Source organism: Cynocephalus volans, chromosome 18 (assembly GCF_027409185.1).
Source record: "Cynocephalus volans isolate mCynVol1 chromosome 18, mCynVol1.pri, whole genome shotgun sequence".
NCBI lineage: Eukaryota > Metazoa > Chordata > Mammalia > Dermoptera > Cynocephalidae > Cynocephalus > Cynocephalus volans.
Window position 1 is genome coordinate 12,267,059 of NC_084477.1, and position 20,856 is coordinate 12,287,914.

At 37.3% G+C, this 20,856-nt stretch overlaps 1 protein-coding gene across 1 annotated transcript in view; it reads right to left on the reverse strand.

Annotated features, from left to right (window-relative positions):
* RYR2 (ryanodine receptor 2) overlaps positions 1-20,856 on the reverse strand; it is a 448,094-nt gene that overhangs the window by 11,289 nt on the left and 415,949 nt on the right. Inside the window, exons 93-101 of the mRNA XM_063082911.1 lie at positions 20,210-20,357; positions 17,197-17,283; positions 16,421-16,639; positions 14,804-14,934; positions 13,360-13,402; positions 10,521-10,654; positions 7,077-7,137; positions 4,064-4,210; positions 1,622-1,756 (exon numbers count right to left, since the gene is read on the reverse strand). Of these exons, the coding sequence (XP_062938981.1) occupies positions 1,622-1,756; positions 4,064-4,210; positions 7,077-7,137; positions 10,521-10,654; positions 13,360-13,402; positions 14,804-14,934; positions 16,421-16,639; positions 17,197-17,283; positions 20,210-20,357 (1,105 nt within the window). The remainder of the gene's footprint in view (positions 1-1,621; positions 1,757-4,063; positions 4,211-7,076; positions 7,138-10,520; positions 10,655-13,359; positions 13,403-14,803; positions 14,935-16,420; positions 16,640-17,196; positions 17,284-20,209; positions 20,358-20,856) is intronic.

Below are 20,856 nucleotides of genomic sequence, written 5' to 3' on the forward strand. Positions count from 1 at the left end.
ATTTCCAATTTGCGAGAGCAGCTAATGTCCTTGAACACACAGGCATATTTGTGACTAAGCCTTTAAGTAAATTGCTAGCAGTGGAATTGACAGGTCAAAGGATATGTATACTTAAAAATTTGATAGATACTACAAACTTTCTCTAAAATTGTTATGTTGATTCAAATTCCTAACAAGAGTCACGAAAGTGCTGGTTTTCCCATCAGTCCACCAACTCTGGTATTAACAAACTTTAATACTTTGCAAATCTGATAGGTAAAAAGTATTTTTTCAAGTTTTTATTTGAATTTCTTTCATTATGATAGAGGCTGAACATCTTTTCATATTTACAAACCCACTGAATTTATTTTCCTGTATAATTGCACATTTTTCTATTGGCTTGTTTATTTCTTACTGATGTGACAAGGACTTTGTAAACTATGGAAACTGGCTCTTTGTTATGGTGCTCAACGTATGTTTCCCAGTTTATCATTTGTCTTCAAGTCTTCAGTTATAGCTGTTCTTTTTTAAAAACAATTTTATGCTTTCATGGATCTTAGGTTTTATGCCATACCCAGAAAGACCTTTCCCCATTTAAAAATTATTATTATTTTAAGGAGTCAAAGTATGTCCTAATTGCTATTTTTTTATTTTTTATTTTTTACATTGAAATATCTGCTCCATTGAAAATTCATTTTGATTTAAAGAGCAAGGTTGGTATTCATTTTTATCATTTTCCTCCAAACAGCTTGTTCATGGTACCAATACCATTTACTGAATTATTTTTCATTTCATGATTTCAAAAACCACGTTTCTCACATTTTAATTTCCATGAGTATTTGCATCAGTTTCTAGACTCTATTCTGCTCCACTGATTTGTCGTTCTGTAGTACAAAACTGTCTTAATTATGTCTTTATAATATTGGTAGTTCTCTCTCATTGCTGTTTGGAGTGTTTATTTTTTTCTACAGTAATCTTAGTATCATTATGTCAGCCTCTTTGCTTACACCCCCAACCCCAATTATGTTGGCGTTTCGATGAGGAGCACATATTTTGCATAATTTTCCCCTTCCTAATCTAAGGTCTCATGTATGGTAATTTCCCATTTGTCAGTATCAGAAAGGCAAGTTGCAGAACAGTAATATAAAGCAATATGAAAGCTTTAACATCTGTTGATTTTGAAAACTAAAACCAAAAAGAAAATTTCAGCCAAGATACTCAGTATAAAAGCAACAACTAGCAGTTTTATTAAGAAATATATTTTTGGATTTTAGTAACTTCAGTTAAAGTCATTAAGGCAAACAAAAAACTGAAGCTTTGAAATGTTGCACAGGAAATCATTTCACCTGCTGTCCTAGGATGTATGAACAGCAGGCTAAAGTGACAGCCCTGCTCCCTCCTGGTTCTAACGACCTCACTCAGCTGTTCTATCAGGCTGCGCAGCAGATGTGGAAAGTCAGCAGAAATGGTCCTTTATGTTCCACTAAAAACGAAAATTGTGGATTCTTTAAAGAGCCATTCAACTTTGAATTGTGCACACTATTTTCTATTCTGCACTGTTAAAGAACAAATACACATTTATTTAGATTAAAGAAGCAGGAAAACTTTTTCATTCATATGACATCAAAGTTTATGAACTTACCGTTAGCATATCATCACATTTCATATCTGGTGTATCACCATCTTCACTTTTATTATAGAATTTTCGGAAAAAATTGAATGCCACCACGGTATACAGGTATACGACAACAGCTAATAAGCCAACGGTTAATACGAGCTAGAAAGCAATGTGACATTGAACAAGTATTAGAAATTCAGGACAAGTGACTGGCACAGTAGACAGCTGTGGGTGTGTGGAGGGGGGTGCTCTAGTGAGAACACAGCTGCATTTACTGGTTAGAAGCTAATGGGATCCACAATCTCATTATTTCTCACCTTTCTCAGACCCCCAGCAGAGAAATTTATTTTTGTATTCTCTTTATCTTATGAAGTTGTCAGACTATTTTACACAAAACTTCACTAATACTTAATTGGCTAATAAATGCATATTATAGCTAGAGAATGAATAAGTGATGATTTAGTTTCACATCCAAATTGAATGAATAATAAGTAGCTTAAAATGTTCATTTTTCTATCATCTAAATATTTAGTAGGAGATACTATATGAAATACTTTCTCCCTTTTCATGAAGTCTATTTTCTGTAAATAATTTACATTCCTAATAAAACTCATTTCATTTTTGTTTTGATAGTAATATGTGCTGTAAATTATTTTTTCTTTTCAATCATTATCTACAACTAAATAGGAATTTATATTGTTTCTGAAATCTGGGAACACACAACTGGAAAAAATGTGTAATATAAATATTTAAAAAATAAAACTGAGAAGTCTAGCTTTGTAAACATAAAACAATAATCAAACTGAAAAACACAATATCTAATGACCAATACTATTTCAAGGCTAGTTTTACTAATATATAATTAAATGTCACAGTTTGAAAGGCCTTCTTTCAACTCTATTCCTTGTATGTCTGTGTGTGTGTGTGTATATATATTTGATAGAATGTGTGTGTGTTTAAAAATGTGACTTTCACCAAGTTGGTGAAAACATAATTTTGGTTATATTACAGAAATTCTAAACATACTAAAATGCATTATCTTTAGGCGTAATTTTTCTGATTATAACAATCCCTATGTTCTTGACTATAACTGCATATACTGATCAAGCTCTTATAAAATCACTTTTTAATTATCTGGAGAAAATATATCTTGCTGGAGGGCTTAATTCATTTTTATAAATGAAGCATAACACTGTAAATTTTCATATGTTTTACCTGTTAAAACTATTAAGCTCAATATATATTTTTTTTAGCTCTCTATAATTATGAAAATGAACATTTGATACCTCAGGAAGAGCAGGAATAATCCACACAGAAATTCAGAAATTGATTGAAAGTAGTGCTATACCTTTTATGTAGAAATACACAATAGATTCAGCATCTCCAGTTCTCTACATATACTGGGAGCTCGACCCTAATTTACTGACTGACTGGTGAATAAGCATAGCGGACTTTTGTCACTGGGCCCACAACTTGCAATGAACAGCACATTCGTATTCAGAACCTAAAGTGACATATGTAAGAATCACGTGCTGAAATTTAGAAAACCCACAATCGTGATAATGTGAATTTAATGGTGGATGACAGAGTTCAAGGTTTTTGGAGGGATGTTGATTTAAAAATGTGCTAATCTGTAAGACTGGAAAAGAAGGACTCTGTTAATCCAAACAACTAACACAGAATGTGTTACCACCCAGGGAACACTTGAAAAATAGTGAAAGAATTGATAAATGCATGCTTCTGCAATGTGTTTCATAAAAATGAAAAGTTTGAACACTACAGTCATGTTCCATCAGAACATTAGCTGATTATCTAGACCTAGCCCAGTCTCCCTCCAAGTCTATACGACCTCGTCAAGTAGAAAACACTCTTTTTCTTCAGTTCAAAAGTGGAGAAAAGAGTACATGAACGCCCAGTTTTAAAATATCACGTTAAATGAAAATTACATTAAATTAATTTAATTTGCAATATTAAATTAAATTCTCATGTTTTATACTAATACAACTAGTATACTAGGGTGCTGCAACATATCTCGATTGCCCCCCGGATCAAGTGGGGCAAACACCGTACTAGGAACAAAATTATAAATGCTTTTCTGAGGGCTTAGTATGTGCGAGAGAGACTGTGCTAAGCCCTCTACATTTTTATTTAATTTTCACAAAAATTCGGTAAGGTAAGTCCTTTATTATTTCCATTTTGTGAAATAGGGAAGTTGAGATTTAGAAACATTAATTTATCCAACGTCACACAGCTAAATGGCCAAGCCAAGACTTGCACATAGGCTTTGGGGACTCTAAAAGCACGAATCTGCATGGTTTAGAAGAGAAGAGGTTCAGACCCTCCCTTCAAAAACAATCTTTGAAACTGTACGTTATCATTTGAGGACTGGTTTTATTTTATTTATTTATTTATTTATTTTTGTTGCTTTTTTAGTTTCTACAAGGGGGAAGAAAGATAAACTTTTACCTGTTTGCCATTGTGGGTTACTGATGACAAGATGGTTCTTAATGTCTTGAATCCCATAGCAATGTCAAGAAGATGAGCGGCAAAAAAAAAGTTGTTATAGTGCCCAAGGATGGACATAGTCATATACCAGGCCAGGTAGAGGAAGGACTATTAAGACAGAACAGGGAAAGGCATATCAGAAGATAGCACACAGGACTCTCGTCAAAAGCCACTCTGATCTCAATCATAATCACTCCATTTATTTCACCTTCTTGGACCCTAAGCTTGTGTATTTCTCATTAGCTGTATCAGTTTGTTCTTTCTGTATTCTATTTTTATTTAGTTTGTTCTGAAAGGTGCTATGTTGTTCTCCCCTTTAAAACAGAATAACTTTCTTATTTACCCTCCCATAGGGAAAACTTCATTGACTGACTACTTGACAGCAGGGTTTCTCAGCCTCAGCTCTACTGATGTCTTGGACCAGATAATTCTTTGCTGTGGGAGCTGTCCTGTGCATTGCAGGATAGTTAGCAGCATCCACTAGATGCCAATAACACGTTGCCCTCCCCAGTTGTGATAACAAAACTGTCTCCAGACATTGCCAAATGTCACTTGCGGGACAAAATTGTCTCTGGTAGACAAACCCTGCTCTACAGTCAACTAAAGGATCAACCAACTTTCCCTCCCCTTTTTCTTTCCTTCTTTGTTTTTTGTTTATTCACTCACTAAATCTGTGTTTGTTATGAGATTATATGATGTGTTTTATTATGTGACGTGTTTTATTAACCAAGCATATCACTTCACATGAGCCAAAATAAGCCTAGAAAAACCCCAAATACTGTCTGATGTCACTGAAAGCTATAGTAAACCTAATTATAAAATTGGTACTATTTGCAGAAATCTCCTGGATTATAATTAACGTAAGTGATTAACTTCACACAGGCTAGAAAATGAACATACTTTTTTTAGAAGGCAGTGAATAAAGCAGAATAAAAATACTGTGATTGCTCTCACTTTTTGGATTACAGCCTCTTCTGCATAAGGCATATCTTGCCAGTTAAGTCAGGAGCTACCCTTTTTGGGGGTGAAAACCTTCATTTTGACTTTAATAAATACCAATCTTCAACAGAACAAAAAGAAAAAGGAGGGAGCTGAGGCAATACCAGACGTTTCACGGGCAACGTGGGGCTTAAGCTAGAGGTCAGGCGGGAGAAAATTAGCATTGTCAACATAGACACTGAGATAAGAATATGCAGAGTTTGCTTGGGAATGAGAGTTTGGTTTGAGTGGTGGGTTCTTGTTTTGGAAAATCAGGCTTGAAAAGAACTGCAGGGCTGGGGGACCTTGAGGCCAAGGTAAGGGATATAGATTTATCTCATAGGCATGTGGCAGCCACTGGAGCATCACTAGCAGGAGCAGGATAACGATGTTTGAAAAGTGGCATTTTAGGAAAATTTCTTGAGCACCTACTAAGTGCTGGTCGTTGTCCTATATATTTGCACACACAGTCTCTCACTTTATTCCAGCAATAGGCATATTTAGTCCCAATTTACAAATGAAGGAAGTGAACTCACTCAGGATAAGCTACTGTCTAAAATATTTGTTAAGTGGCAGAGCCAGAAAATTCAGAGACTAAACAAGACTCATGGTGAGGTTATGAGAGCCACGACAAGGAGCAGAACTGGAAAGACAGAAGGGAGAATTACAAAGGGCAGAAAAGGATCAAGATTAGGCAAATAATCAAATGCATCTATTGGAGGAAGAAGGAAAAGGAGGTGTCCAGGCTAATAATTATCATTTTTAGTATCAGTATGTCCCATGCAGTATTGGGGACATATTTGTGCTACAAAGTCATTATTTGGGGGTTATCTGAAAGTCAAATTTAACTGGGAGTCCTGTATTTCACCTGGTAGCCCTAGCTGTGTTTCAGAGAGAAGCTGCACTACTCAAGACTGAGTACGTGTTGAGAGATGATTGGCCAGACAGAAGCCATGGGACTGCAGGTGGATGAAAGTGTAATGAAGTATCAGAAAGGTGACTGAAGCAGGTTCTTCAGACTTCCCCAGGATCTGTTCACGCCCACATTCTCTGGAGGATGAGAAAACTGCATAGCAAGGAGAATACTACGGACAGTCTGAACCTGGGCAGAAGTGGAGACCGCCCTGAGCAGGCAGAGGCCGAGGTGGACTGGCTACTTGGTGAAAGATACCAACTGGAGTGGAGTCGAGGTTGCCTCCTTTTCACACAGGGGAGTTCCTTCCATTATTAGATGAGAAATTAGTTGCATGATAGCATATTAACAGTTTATGGTTCTAGAAGATACTTATAAGACATGGTTTTGACCTCTTAAGCGGGTTCTCTAAGATAACCAGAGTTCTGGACCCATGGCTGGGTGAGGCAGGGGTGGGGATTGAGACTGGAGAATTCGGGGGATGTCAGAGGCCATTAGAAAGAATGAAACTAACATTTACTATAAAAGTCAGTGCTAAAATTAAAGAGTGAAATTTTGAAATTTTGAGACAGCTGGTGGTTTTTAGTAATAAGTATTTTTTTCCATTATATTCGGATACATACTTGGGCCCTATTTTTAGTTTCCAAAGGCTCTTTTATAAAAGAAGGATCCATCAAAGAAAAGAACACAATAATTTCATGTACTTAATTTGGGGGAAACTTAAATTTAGTACAATTGATGTTTTTTACACCTTAAAAATGTGTTTAGGAGTTTCTTTTTAACATCTATAACACTTCAGAGTATAACATTGCCCAACTAAAGCCCGAATGAAAACACATATGAATTTTCATCTGTTTCTTTTTCTTGTGTAAGCACATTTTCACTTTAATCTTTCAGCTACTGAAAGAAATGGAATGAGCGATGGGCTGATTAATCACATTTTTCTGTGGGTCTCTATATGGTATGTATTAAATGTATTGGTATTTGAATAAGTTTCTTAAACAGCCATCCTTTCATCTGCAGAACTTCCACAGACTCGGCTAACCAAGTGCATTTTCCTTTGGGGTAACAAAGCAGGCTTACGTTGTCAGTGAAAACAACTCCTAGTTTCCACATCTGATACTTCACATCAATAGAGTTCAGTCTGGAATGACAAAAAAGAAGAATTGGCATATATGCACATTAGTCAAAGACTCACAGGCTTTTGAGAGCCTGCTGACATTCACTTTCCACAGGAGGATAGTAGGAACCTTCGCAGGAGTTCTAGCCAAGTTGTCAAGGGAAGAGTCAAGAGCCCACTCTGATAGTGTATTCCAGAATTTTGTGATGCTTTTTTAGAGAGATTATGGATAACAAAATAAAACATCACCACCTTTGCCTTCTGTTTTTTAAGAATAGTCCTTTCTTTCCACCTTTCCTTTCCTACATTAAACATAAGCTAAACTCACTTTATGTATGATACTTATTCTTGAAAATTCCTAAATTAACCAACATGTGCGCATTTTGTTTATGTTTCCTTTTGTTTCCAGAAACCTCACCTTTTCTATTTCCTTTTCTATTGAGGCAGAAATTTAACGCCTCCCCTTGGTTCCCATAGCATCCTGTAGACTCTTCCCTTTATTGTCATCCCCCACGTTGTTTTGTAGTTGTGGGTGTTACTAGATCTGTATGTGTGCACATATGTACGTATGTATGCATATATATGCCTCTCATTAGTTTGTAAACTCCCAGAACCAAGCACAATATCTCACATATTGAGCATCTCTCAATAAACATATGTTGGATAAATAAATCTTAGTAAAAATATTCATGATCTTTGCAGATTAACAAGCATGTGTATTAAAATACACTGGTTAATTCCCTTTTTTTTCAGAACTTGACACTGATTTATAGGCTAGAAATTATAATAACTTTGCCAGCCTTTCTAGCATTTTAATTTTTGATAATTAATATGATAAGATATGAAATAATGCAATATAATATAATGGTAGTATTATTTTCAAAAGGGCCTCTCTAGACTTAATGTTTCAGTCTTTAATTATTTCTATTTAAACTAGTCCAATCCTAAATTGTAAGTGCTAGGATAACTAGTTGACAATGAAAGCTCACTTCTTGGGAGACATTTTCCCCTAAGGGTTAAGTTTTCATTTACCTTAGCTTGGGATTTTTTTCCCAAGGAAATGAAATTGTCTTTGAGCTATAATTAATTTTATTATACAGGAGCCTTTAAAAAAGTTCCATGAATATTTACAATAGGTATCAATAAAAATTTTTTTTAAATAAAAAAGGAAGAGTTGGAAAAAATAAACAGTGGAACAATTTGCAAGACAGTATAATTACTTCCCATGAGAGCAATCTAAAACAAACTAAAGGTTTAGATCAGGATTTCTGAATTTCCTATGGTAGTTTCTTACTTTATTCTAAAAAAATTACTCTTATGATTAATTATTTTCCATCTCTATCATAAGCCAGGATGACACGTTTGCTACCAATGTCCATAAGCAGTATTTCCTTTCTGCAGCTCATAGTACTCTTTGCACCAATAGTGGTGGCTTGGCGGTTTGGGCACGGCTGACCCCGCCCCTAGGAGGGGCCACAGCAGATCTAGGCCAATCAGGGCACAGCCTTCTTCAGGCCCCAGGCCTTGGATCCAGGGCAAACTACAAACAGGAAGCTGAGAGTTTTTCTGGATGGTTTTTAGGTATGAGCTTCCCCTGCTCCCCTACAAAGACAGAAATGAAGAAGTAGGCAGCCTTTCTGGATGCTGGAAGCCACTGCAACCCCAGGAAGGGAGGTAGCCACTTATTTAAATGTGCTCGTACCAAGCCTTCTCTGTTTGATTGACAAATACACGAATCATCCTTGTGTTTGGATGTTCAAATTAAGATAACATTCATGTAGAAACCAGGTAATCTTTTACAACATGACCTTTCCAAATGCTTCAGTAAAGATATTATATGTAACTGTTTTTCCTAGTAACGTATAGTTATTAGATTTCTATTCTTCTAATTTTATTATCCATATTTGAAGGTGTTAAAAGTGCCACATTGATTTCTTGATACTCTGCTAGAGGTCAAACTGCAAACGTTTACTCTGTACAACTAAAACAATGGAAAATTTCACCAATTTAAAAACTAGTTGTTCATAGTAAAAAAACAGTCTAAAATTTTCCTTCTATTTCTTCAGACTTTTTTTCTAGAGTCATAAATATGACCATGGAAAATGCATAATTCCTTAAACTATTTAACCACACATTGCTTATCAAGGATGTGAAAACATTGTGGGAAGTTCAGCCTCACTCCCGCTGTGGTCCTCGTTTTACATGGTATTCTAACATAGGGCCTTAGTTCCTAAGGATTTGTCAGTCTGTGTTTCATCTCACATACAGTGACAGAGCCTGTGAATGCCACATTTGTTTTCCTAAAGTACCCAAGGGATACTTCGGATCTAAGTTCACAATCTCTGTCATATATTTACCTAACTAACTACTTTTCAACTGAGTTCACATTATTTTCAGAGACCCAAGTAGCTCTAGCAAGTTTTCAGATAAAGAGCATATGACCAACAAGAGAGGTCAGCAAAAATATCTTTTTAATGCTAGCTAATATATTTATCTAAAACAAAATAATGCTGCTCTACAGAACCACAGATATCTATGTTTTCAAAGTAGTCATCATATCCCTAACTGACTAGGACCATAATCACACAGATAAGGCTGACATGTTTTTAAGGGAACGTAACTATCATGTTTCTTCCATAATCATTAAGTGGCTACAATAATAAATTATATTTTAAAAAGCACATATGCTTTTCTTTTATTCCAGAAATTCAGATGGCCAGATTTGCTAAATAGATATATATGTATATATGTATTAATACATACACTCACATTATACATACACGTGTGTGAGAGACATAATCTCAGGTGAATTCAACTGGTTTGCATCCTTCTAGTTATAACCTATTATCCCATGAAAGAACTATATAAAGAGTGCTTCATTTTCAAGTAAACTTTCCAAGCAATAGTATGAAAGTATAGTATTTCTGGCACCCTAAATCTTTGCTATTAAAAAATACAATAATTATATAAAAGAACATGAACTTTGGACACTTTAAATAAAAGGGCTACACAGTTCTCTTTTCCAAAACATAAGAAAATTAACTCCTTTTCAAACAGGAAGCATCACAAAAAATCGTCATATATTGTACTTTTGCAGATGTTTTGCTTTGACTTAAGGGGCATTTTAGGATAGAAAAGACAAATTAAATCAAGAACATGAATATCCTTTTCTCTTGTTCTATGTAAATAACAAAATAAGCACTTTCAAAATTAATAGAAAAAAATTGATCATCCCATAGCTGCAAACACCAGAGGTGCAAACGTACACACATACGCATCCTCTGTTTTCCTCATGTGTCTGTTCCTCTGACACTGAGGGAAAGGAAATGAAGATACCAGCAAGTTCAGAAGTGTATTTTTTCTCCTTTCAACATAAACCTGCAGGAGACAACAGCCGCAACACTCACACAGCCGATAAGGAGCTATCTTTCTTTGGCTTCTTCTTTTCTCTGGCGTCGCTGAAGTCCAGAGCTGCTTTGTCCATGCCAAGTAACTCGCTGATCCTGTCTCGGCCATAGAACTCTCCATACTTATCCATAACCTGGGGGTCAGTGAAAAAGTGTTTGGTTGGCTTCAACCATTACGTGACACCGTCTATGTGTGTGTATACAAACACCTGATTATTTTTAAACTTACTATAGACTTGCCGTATTTTAAGGATCACTTAAAAATCTAGTTTAGGGCTCATCTTTTGTCATCACTCTGTTTTAGGTTTAAACAACTTTATAGCCTTTTAAGTAACATCTATCTGAGGAACAAGATTTCTCATTCCACAGAGGGAAGCACAAAAAGAGGAAGACGATGAATGAAAAGGGTGAGAAGTGGGAGGAAATGGAATGAAAATGACCTTGACCAATTCATACTCTGGGCTACAAATTAGGCTTTATTCCGTGTGACTGTCACAATATGAAACCATATTATTGGCATCCCATGCTGCAGCTAAAGAAACTGTGCCCAAGGTTGCTCAGCTTAGCAAGAGATGAGGACAGGAAGCATCCAGGCCCTGCTGGCTTCCCCAGCCAACGACCTTCTGCATGGGCCCTGCGTACCACTGGGCTGGACATCACAGGAAGGGCATCCCCTGTGAGTCTCAGTCCAACCTTCAGCTCTTTCCCGTCTTTGCACCTCACTCCCCTTAGGATCCCGATTCCAGCAATTCTTCAGTAACAGCCGGGCCTGCAGCCTTATCATCATCCATCCTCGTCCTCACATCCTCATTTTAATTCTCTTCTAAGTGTAGATGTTGTGTCCATCATCACCATTGTCTCATTACAGTCCCACACCCCGCTTCCTCGCCCACCTCCCCTTCTGTCACATTTGCCTGGCTCTGCCCATGCGCCGCATCTTTACATCCACACTTGGACACGGTTCACAGCTTCCTTGGAGCTCAGTATGTGCTATGTAGGACATAGCTCTTCTCAGCCCCAAGTTCACAGGCCACGAGAGCCCCACACCAAAGTGAACATGGAGGGAACAGGAAAAGTGATGAAAGAGAAGCAGGAGGAGAGATCATTGGAAGCAGGAGTCAAGGCACCCAGGAAACAGAGGAGAAAAGAGAAAGGGGAGAAAGGAGGAGACAGAATGTGAAAGGAAAAGATTAGAGTGGATGAAGACAGACACATAAATGGGAAGAAGGAAGGGATCAGCAGAAATAAAAGTGGACTTTTTTTGAACGTATACAATCAGTAAATGAAAAGCAAACCTAAATGAGCACTGGTAGTTAAAAAGCCTATGAACATATATAGGCTAATTAAAACCATTTGTTCTGCATTATTCTCACAGTGCTAAAAATGAGCTGGACTGATGTGACTGGTAGTTCTCCCTGACTGTGTTCTCACCTCTCACCACCCTTCCCCGGAAAACAAACTGGACACTGCCACAGGAATGCCAGGAAGGGGCCTAGCTGCTATCACAGTTTATTTATTTGACTATCAATATATAGCTTCCTTCAAAGAAACTCTTGCTTTAATAATGCAGAAGCTTCCTCTTCATTCCATAGAATAACTAATAGAAATAAAATGGTCAAATTATCTATTTAAAATTATTTTAAAATTGTCCTTGTAAAGCATCTGCCTAATTTGGATGTGCTCATACTCAAAAGGCCAGGTCACAAGACCAAAAACTTGTACAAAAAAAAAAAAAAAATCAACAAACACACTGCACCTTTCAACTAGAAAGTGTTGTTTTATATACGTATTTATATATTATATATATAAAATATTTATTTTTATATTTTAAATATATAAATATAGAGATATAGATATATAAAATCAGTGTGCTTAATGATGTAGTTGATTTAAATTCTTGGTGCAAGCTCTGCTCAGCCTGGTAAAAACAATTTTCTGTGCCAGTTGCCAACCACTGTTTGAGTTTTACTGAACTGGTGGGACCAAAGGGGAAAAGACCCCTTCATTCGGCAGGTACCGCTGGCCGTTCGCTCTGGATGGCATACATTGGAGCTGGAATTCATTGCGAACTAGTGTGTGAATTGAATCAGCCTGGCAATGACAGCAGTTCAAGGAATAAATAAGGAGCTACAAAATAATGATTATAGCATTTTACAGTATAAAGCACTGTTACATGTTTTATTTCATTCAAGAAAAATGGGATCTGCACTAATTCCCTGTGAAGTAGGCAGGGCAGAAATGTTCCCTGCCCCTCGGATCAGAAGTCTGTAAATTCAGAGCTTTAGGAGGCGCCACAGTCGATGGCTGGACTGCAGCCGGTGTTCTTTCTACCACCCTCTGATGCAGTCAGCATCAGAAGAATAAAACATTTTTTTTTAAAAAAATTTTTTTAAATCTTTAAAGTTACATAAAGTAAATAAAATTCAGTCCTTTGTTGTCATCCAACAACTTTACTTCTGCAGAGTGATGGAGGACACCAGCCCTAGTGACTTACCAGCTGTCTTATCAGAAAACAGCCTGCAGCTAACTTAGGTTACCCACACAATTTCAAAGAAAATTCTACCAACTCTTGTTAATACTATGATCTAAGCACTGTTTATGCAGCTGAGTCAGAGAACAGGGTGGATGAAGCAATGTCTATTTTGGAGCTGAGGAATATGGATTTATAATGTGCTATTCTTGGAATTCATATTTAATTCTATTGCCTTTTCGAAATGACATTAGCAGGCAGATAAAGCACATATCAATGTCTCACTCTACATCTAAACCACATCAAATTCAAATCTGAATTGCACTTTAGGAAACAAATACAGAATTTATTCCTTCTAAGGAGGATTACCTTTCTTTTAACAAATTTGTCCCAGTAGTTGTTGGGAAATGACCTAAAAGATATAAAAGCATAGAAGTAAATTAGTATTTTTTTTAAATGATAAATAATAACATATCATTTGTGATATACAAAATACTTAAAATAATATGTAAATATAAATCCTGCTATCCTCATACAGTACAATGAATTTGGTTACCATCTTATCCCTTAATTTTTTTACATCATAGGTATATTGAATATTATTTTAAATATTAATATATAAATATATATACATGTAAATCACACAAAAAGATTATAAGCTGATACTTTAATGAAGAATATGAGCATACTTATTAATAAGTAGTATTGTTATATTTGTCATTTGTTTATCAATATGTCTATGTAGATTTGTCAATTGTCTTTAAAAATTAAAGTATGTAAAAACTGCCAATGTTTTTCCTATGAAGTAAAAAAATTTCATTCTCACCAGTTATCCTCAAAGAAACTTTGAGCCTGGTACCAAATCATGACTCTGGAACCTTGATTAACATAGGGTTTACTTAAAAGGACTGATTTGATTAGATTTAGTGCTAATTGGTAGAGTTGCTAAACAAAACATTGAGCATTTAGAGTAAACATGTACAATGCATAAATAAATCATTCCCATTTGAAAACCCAGAACTTATTAGAAATTATCACTTTTTAAAAATAAGCAAGGTCTGGCCAGTTAGCTCAGCTGGTTAAAGTGTGGCACTGCAACACCAAGGTCAAGGGTTTGAATCCCCACACCGGCCAGCCACAAGAAAAAAATAAAAAGAAAATATTTCACTCTTGGATAGTTACAAACTACTCTCACTAACATATTTTATAGCAGAAAATTATACTTTTGTGATAAATTTATATCTGTAACAACAGCTAGTACTTTGGATCTTAATCTCATAAGGCTAAACAATTATTGAATAGAAGTTTTTGTATTTTTCTGTCATATATTTGACATAATGTCGTAACATTTAGCGAGTGTCATGGTAGGCTGTTTGATGGTACCAACTGAAAGTTTATAACGCAGATACATTAAAAGTGTGAAATCCAATATTTTTGCCTTTAATGCTACAACTCTTTCCAGACTGAATAATTTTTGCTTTCTCTGCTTTTCATGAGATAACCCCGCATTGCAGGTCATGTGCCTCTGGCTACACATTTCCCTGAACGCTGAGGAACAGGTGAGAAGTTCCATCAGTGCCGTGGAAATGGACTCAAAGCCATGTCTGATTAAGGAATTCAGGACACAGAGCGCAGAAATGGATGGTGTCCATTAGGAGGGTGAGGGTGCTTAGTCTTTTGTTTCTCTTGACTGAGTGTATAACTATCATCCACCTCTGCTCAACTTCTGACACATGTGCAGGAACTCCAGCAAAGTATTTTTATGTCGTGACGTTTCTGAGCACAGCAACGTCTCATACGGTTCTTTACTCACTGTGTGTTGATTACAAGTCTGTCCCACTGGCCTTTGATGTCATCTTCTGAAGGCTGTTCTGTAATATAAAGCCCGTCGAACTCCAGCTTTCGTGCCACTTCCTTTTCTCGCTTAAAGATAACCAATGGGACCTACAGATGAGAAATGAACATGTTAAAATTTGTTTAGATTTACTGGCCTCGCCTCCTGTGGTCACTATCTTTGCAAAACAGCTTCTAGGGAGAAATATTTCCCAGGTACTTCCAGGAAGGTAAACATTGAGTGACAACGAATCAGCTATATTCAGGCAGAAAGAAGCATCCAGAAGATTTTTAAAAAAACAGAAGACAGAAAAGTATACATATGCATATGTTTTTAAACACAGGGGTTCATAGATAATTGCACTAATGAAGTCATTTTTAAATACTAAAGAGAAAAAGATGATTACACAAAATTGTTCCTCTTTTACATAAATATGAGGGTGCTTCAAAAAGTTCATGGAAACATTTATATTATCTTTCAATTCTATTTTTCCATGGACTTTTTGAAGTGTCCTTGTATATCTCAACATGAGTAGATGTAATAAAATTTATCAATCTTGCCAGTGTTCCAAAATGCATGCTACTAAAAATGCAGAGTTTTATTTGAGAAATCTCTTTAATAATTCCATGCTCAGCATGTCCACATGCTCTTTTGAGATAAATTTTAATTTCAACATCAGCAAAAATCGTCAGTTTGCCAAAATGTCTCCAGAACACATTGATTCTCTTTTCATGTGGACCAACTTTATACAGGCACAAATAGAAGAAAGATGCAGACATTTTATAAGTATCTCAGAATATTCACCACCATAAAACAAGGGAATAGAAAGGAGGGAAGGGGTTTCTGAAGAAAACTTTCATTTTACACTGGACCCTGGTTTTTCCACTGTCTTCTGGAAGCTTGACAACCAGAAGCAGAAATAACGGCAAAACAGTGAAAGGCATTTAGCCAGGAAAAGACAGAGGTTTGCACAGGTAATGAACAGCCCTGAGCAGTCGGAGAGACTATTTTGAGTTCTGTTCACCAAACTACACTGTTCCCTTGGCAGGGCTCGAGGGATAAAGCCGTGTTATTTTCTGGTGAAGTGTGACACACTGGCAAGCATTTCTGCTGCCGCTTGCTAACAGAATAATCACAATGACTCCTAGGTTTGATACAACGCATTTCTGTTAGTCCTAATACACTGGAGCATCTCTGTGAGACAGAGGGGGTGGTGAGCTCACTTCTGAGGGGTGAAGTTACAGGTGAAAATTGACCATTAAGTTAATAATTATCAATATGTGAAAGAAAGCTCCAATGGGACAGCCAAAGCCGAATCCCTTCCCAGGGCAGCCTGCAGCCAGTGACAGTCAATGTAAAAACACAAAGGTCAGGCTCCAGGCCCCAGGCCAGGACACTTTGAAGGGGCATCCTAGCATCATCCCCTCAGCCCCTTCCTGCTTCCTCCGCTTGCCCCACAGGTGTGGGTTCATGGAGCACTCCAAGGTGAACTTTGTGTCTGTAACTCCCACATCAGAATCTGCTTCCCCACAAGACCCGCCTGCAACACACACACACCCGCAGACACACACAGGTACCTGTGCCTTACTGTCTTACTTTCAAGCAGTAGTATCCGATGATGCAGAAGAAAGAAATGACCGTGTGCAGAATAGCTAAGATACGCAACGTGGGCTCCATGTAGCCGCTGCTCTCCTCCAGGACGTAGTGAACTGCGATGATCCTGTGTGAGCCGCCGTCCAGGCTGCTAACTTTGGCATTTTCACTTGAACTTCGAGTGGGGAGCTCCTTTCCTTCAGCCACAGAGGAAGTGGAGACCTGAACCAAACCATTTAAAGGTTAGTTCGCTGCATGTAAGATATCGTTGCAAACAGAAAACAACAGAAACAGAGCAAATAGCTGGATGTGAAGTTATCGCATAATGAAAGGACTACATGCAAGGCTGAAAAGATAGCTTTTCAAAAACCAAAGGCAGATAATGAACACACTTTTTGAATTCATTCCGATCTAACCTGTGTTGGAGTTCTCATAACTCCAACACATGCAGGAAAAAATTTGATGGCTAAGCAGTCTTCTCATTCCACCTCCAGATATAGTAACAAGTAAGATATTAAGCCAAATTAGGCTCAAAATACTGTTCGTAAACCCTCTGCCAAGTCAAATGCTCTTCACTTGAGGAATTTCTTAGTTCCGAGGAACAAATCTATCCTGCCTTCTCGGATTGTAGTGATGTGCCTGGCTTCAGGTTTTCTTTCATTAAAATTTATTTTATAATAGGCTTAGATGTGTTCCCTAATGGAGCTGTGAAATCTTTACATTCATTTCAGTCTATCTGTAGTTTCATATTGGTTATTAAGACACAGAGACATACGTACCTTATAAAAAAGCAAGATGAAATTGATTGCAAATGCGACAAACAAGGCTAACATTCTCATGTTGTAAAAGTTGCGAGCAAAATAGTTCTGAAGGTGAGAAAAATTATAAAAAGGTCACTGAATCAAGAGACTTGAAATTTGCAGACAATTTAAATAAAGCATTTATTCATCTATTCCAAACTACTGATTGTGAGCCAACTATGTATCAAGCACCACTCTTGGTGCTGTAGACATAACAGTGAAGGAGAAAATTCCTGCCACCATGGGGGAGACAAAGAATAAAAAAGCAGACCCACGAATTGAAAACACAGTTTCAGGGAATGCAAAATGCTCTTAAGAAACATGCATCAGGTTAAGAGCTTTGGGAATGTGGGGGCTATTTTAGATGGTGGTGGTCAGGGAAGGTTTATCTCAGGATGGGACATTTGAGCAGCAGGCTAGGGGAACAAATGGGGGAAGAGTATGTCAGGAGGAGGAACAACACAGGCAGAGCCCTGAGCTCAGAGTGATGTTGGTCTGCTGGAGGGACAGTAAGAGACAGCATGGTAAGAAGGAGGGAGCGTGGGGGGATAAGAGCAGGGCTTCTGAGAAAAGTTTGTGTTTTACAGTGCAGTGGTTCAGTTTGTGACCGCGGGGGCTGCACTGCCTAGACACGAAGCCTATCCCCCACCACTTACTACTTGTGGACGTGGACACAGGACTTAATCCTTCCTGCAGCACCACTGTCTTAACTGTAAAGGGGGGATAACAGCACAATCTACCTCATAAGTTTGCTTCGAGAGTTAAATAAATTAATATAGGGAAAGTTAGTTATTAATCTTATATTATATATATTATATGTAATATAGTATAATAGTATTGTATGTAATGTAATATTATATTAGAATTACTAGTTACTCCAGTTGGGATGGAAGTTATTGGAGGATTTGAGGAGGATTTGGAAAGATTACTGTAGATGCTGTGTGGAAAACTGTAGGGGTGAGAGTGGAAGCAAGGGGACCAGTCGGAAATTTATCCCAGGACCACAGGAAGAGATGAGGTCAATGACGGTGGCTTGGACTAGGTAGTGGCTGTGCAAATGGCAAGGACTGGGCAGACTCTGGATGTACTTGGAAGGAAGAGTTGAGAAGAATTATTGCTGGATTGTATTTGAGGTGGGAAAGAAAGAGAGGACTCAAAGATGATAACTTTCGGATTTGGGGGCCTGAGCAACTAAGTAAATGGCTGGGACAATTTATTGATCTGGAAAACAAAGCAACCTCCAGGAGAAGTGGGTTTAAGGCGACAGGCTATGGGGGAAATCAAGTGTTTGTTTAATATGAAGTGGTAGGTATCTGTAAGGCATACAAGCGGATATTCAGGGGCTCTAGCATCATAAAGCCATATCGAAGTGGTAATAATCCTCACTCTCCCCTTCTTGTACACACCCTACCTCTGTTGGTGTTGTTTCTCCCCACACAGGACCCTCTCTGAACTGCTGCTGCACATTGGACCAAGGCTGGCCACTACGCCCAAACTGGGCCAGTCACACTGGTTCTCCTCAGAAGGTGAAGCAGGTCATAGAGGCAGGGTTAGCTAGCCATGGCTATCTGAGCGGATGGTCACAAGGACTTGGGGTCCTGAGATGGCCAGGACCAGTCTTGTGCATGCAAACTGATGAGCAGAAAAATCAGATTGCAAAGAGAAGCAGGAAAACAGAGAAGCTGTGCAGGCGCAAGAGAACATGTGAATCCTGACACAGAGAGAGAGAGAGACGAAAGCCTCAGTTACCCAGCTCACAAAACTGCAGCTAAACATATACCTCAGGAACCCACCAGGGCTACTACAGGGTGTTGGGAAGCCCATTCAACTTCTAAACCATCTATAGCAGAGCTACACCTGCAGCCCTGGCAACCATTACAGCATATCAAATTAAAGATTATCCGGAGTTATCCAGAAAACATTTATGTTCAATGCACTTTGTATTAAGCAAAATAGGGAAAATACAAAATGGTTTAAGAAAGCATAGTTAAAACTATTAATTAAAATCTATTTGCATAAATTACATAAAATACATAATACATACACGTTTATGAATAAGCATTTAGAATATATAATTACTGAGAACAATCCATTTCTCAGATAGGTGAAGTTCTACAGTGCACTGAGTTTCTTAATTACCTATTTTTTCATTCTCAAGGGCTATAAAGCACTAATGGCTTTATTCTGAGGGGTGTTGTCCTTAATTTCCAGGTCTGACGTTATCGGTCAGTACCCTTGTAGACTGATTCCACACACTCATCTCCTATCCTTTTCCTTCTTTCAAATAATTATACATAATTTTATACACACACATATTTATAAAAGGCCTTTGAAACAAGATTTTTAAGAATTCAAATATGAATATGAATAGAAATACAGAATTACCCTTTTTCTTTGTTTTCCAAGTATGAATATGTATTTTACTAATTTGGGGAACACTTCTGCTAAATGAATAGGACACTACATAAAGAACTATCTTCTCTTTCTGTTTAAAGAATAATTTTTGAACAGATCTTCTTATCATCAAGGAAAAATCGGCTCATTGAGTTAATATTCTGATAACTGGATTTTTTAATAAAAGGATCATATTACAGAAATACTGCCTAATCCAGCTCTGGAACATTAATATGAATTACTCTTACCCTAGGAGGCATGTTTTGCTTTAATCTACTGCAGGGCCTCAGTATATTTACTGACTTGCCCTAAAGTCTTTGTGGGAAAACATGGGGAGCACTTACTGGCAGTCACTACATCAAATGGTTTCAGGCAGCGTGAACTAGAGTAGAGATGATGGGTTTGACTACAGGGAGTCGTGGACCAAAGGCATTCACTGTAGAAAGTAATCACATCCAGATGGGCGAATAAGACATATCTGCAGGACTGAACTGGTTCCCTGACTGCACTCAAGGGAAGGTCAGTGAATATTTACTGAGCCTGAATCATTATGGTCGCACAACAGATCAGTGACGATACTCATTCTAAAGCCTCTTACTAGAAGTTTCTGTTGATACGCTATGATTTTCTTCCAGAATGCTGACTCTGGCACTTCCTGCTCTCCATATCTGTGTGTGTGCAGCTGCCGCAGCTTCTGTTTACCCTTCTCTTCTCTGGCTTTCTCTTCTTTCTCTCCGTCTTCTCCCCTGTAAAAAGGAACAACATGTAAGCTATCCAGAAACTAGCGAACTGCACAAGTGTGCAAAAATGTATGAGTGAACAAATATTTTTGATCATAGCATCAATTTTAAAAACTAATTTCTTTTCCAATGAATGACAATATTCTGAATTTTAGCATCAGGGATAGGATTTCCTGCTGATCACAGCCCTCTGTAGACAGATACTTCAGTGAAGTTCAAACCTAAAGGACATTTTACAGGCTTGAAGAGTCTTTATATGCAGTAGATTCCCTCCTAACTGTGCAATAAAAACATTTAACTGAAAAAGAGAATAAGAATAAAGACTTTTTTTGCTGTGACTTTCCAACATAACTTATTTTTAAATTACTATGTTAGTGCTCACTTTTTAACATTGTCTAGCTATTAACTCTTAAAATCAGAGGCTATGCACTTGGTTGTTCACTGTATAAAGTATGTCAATATACTGATATACGGACATATATTAATTTTAACTAATTTTATTAAT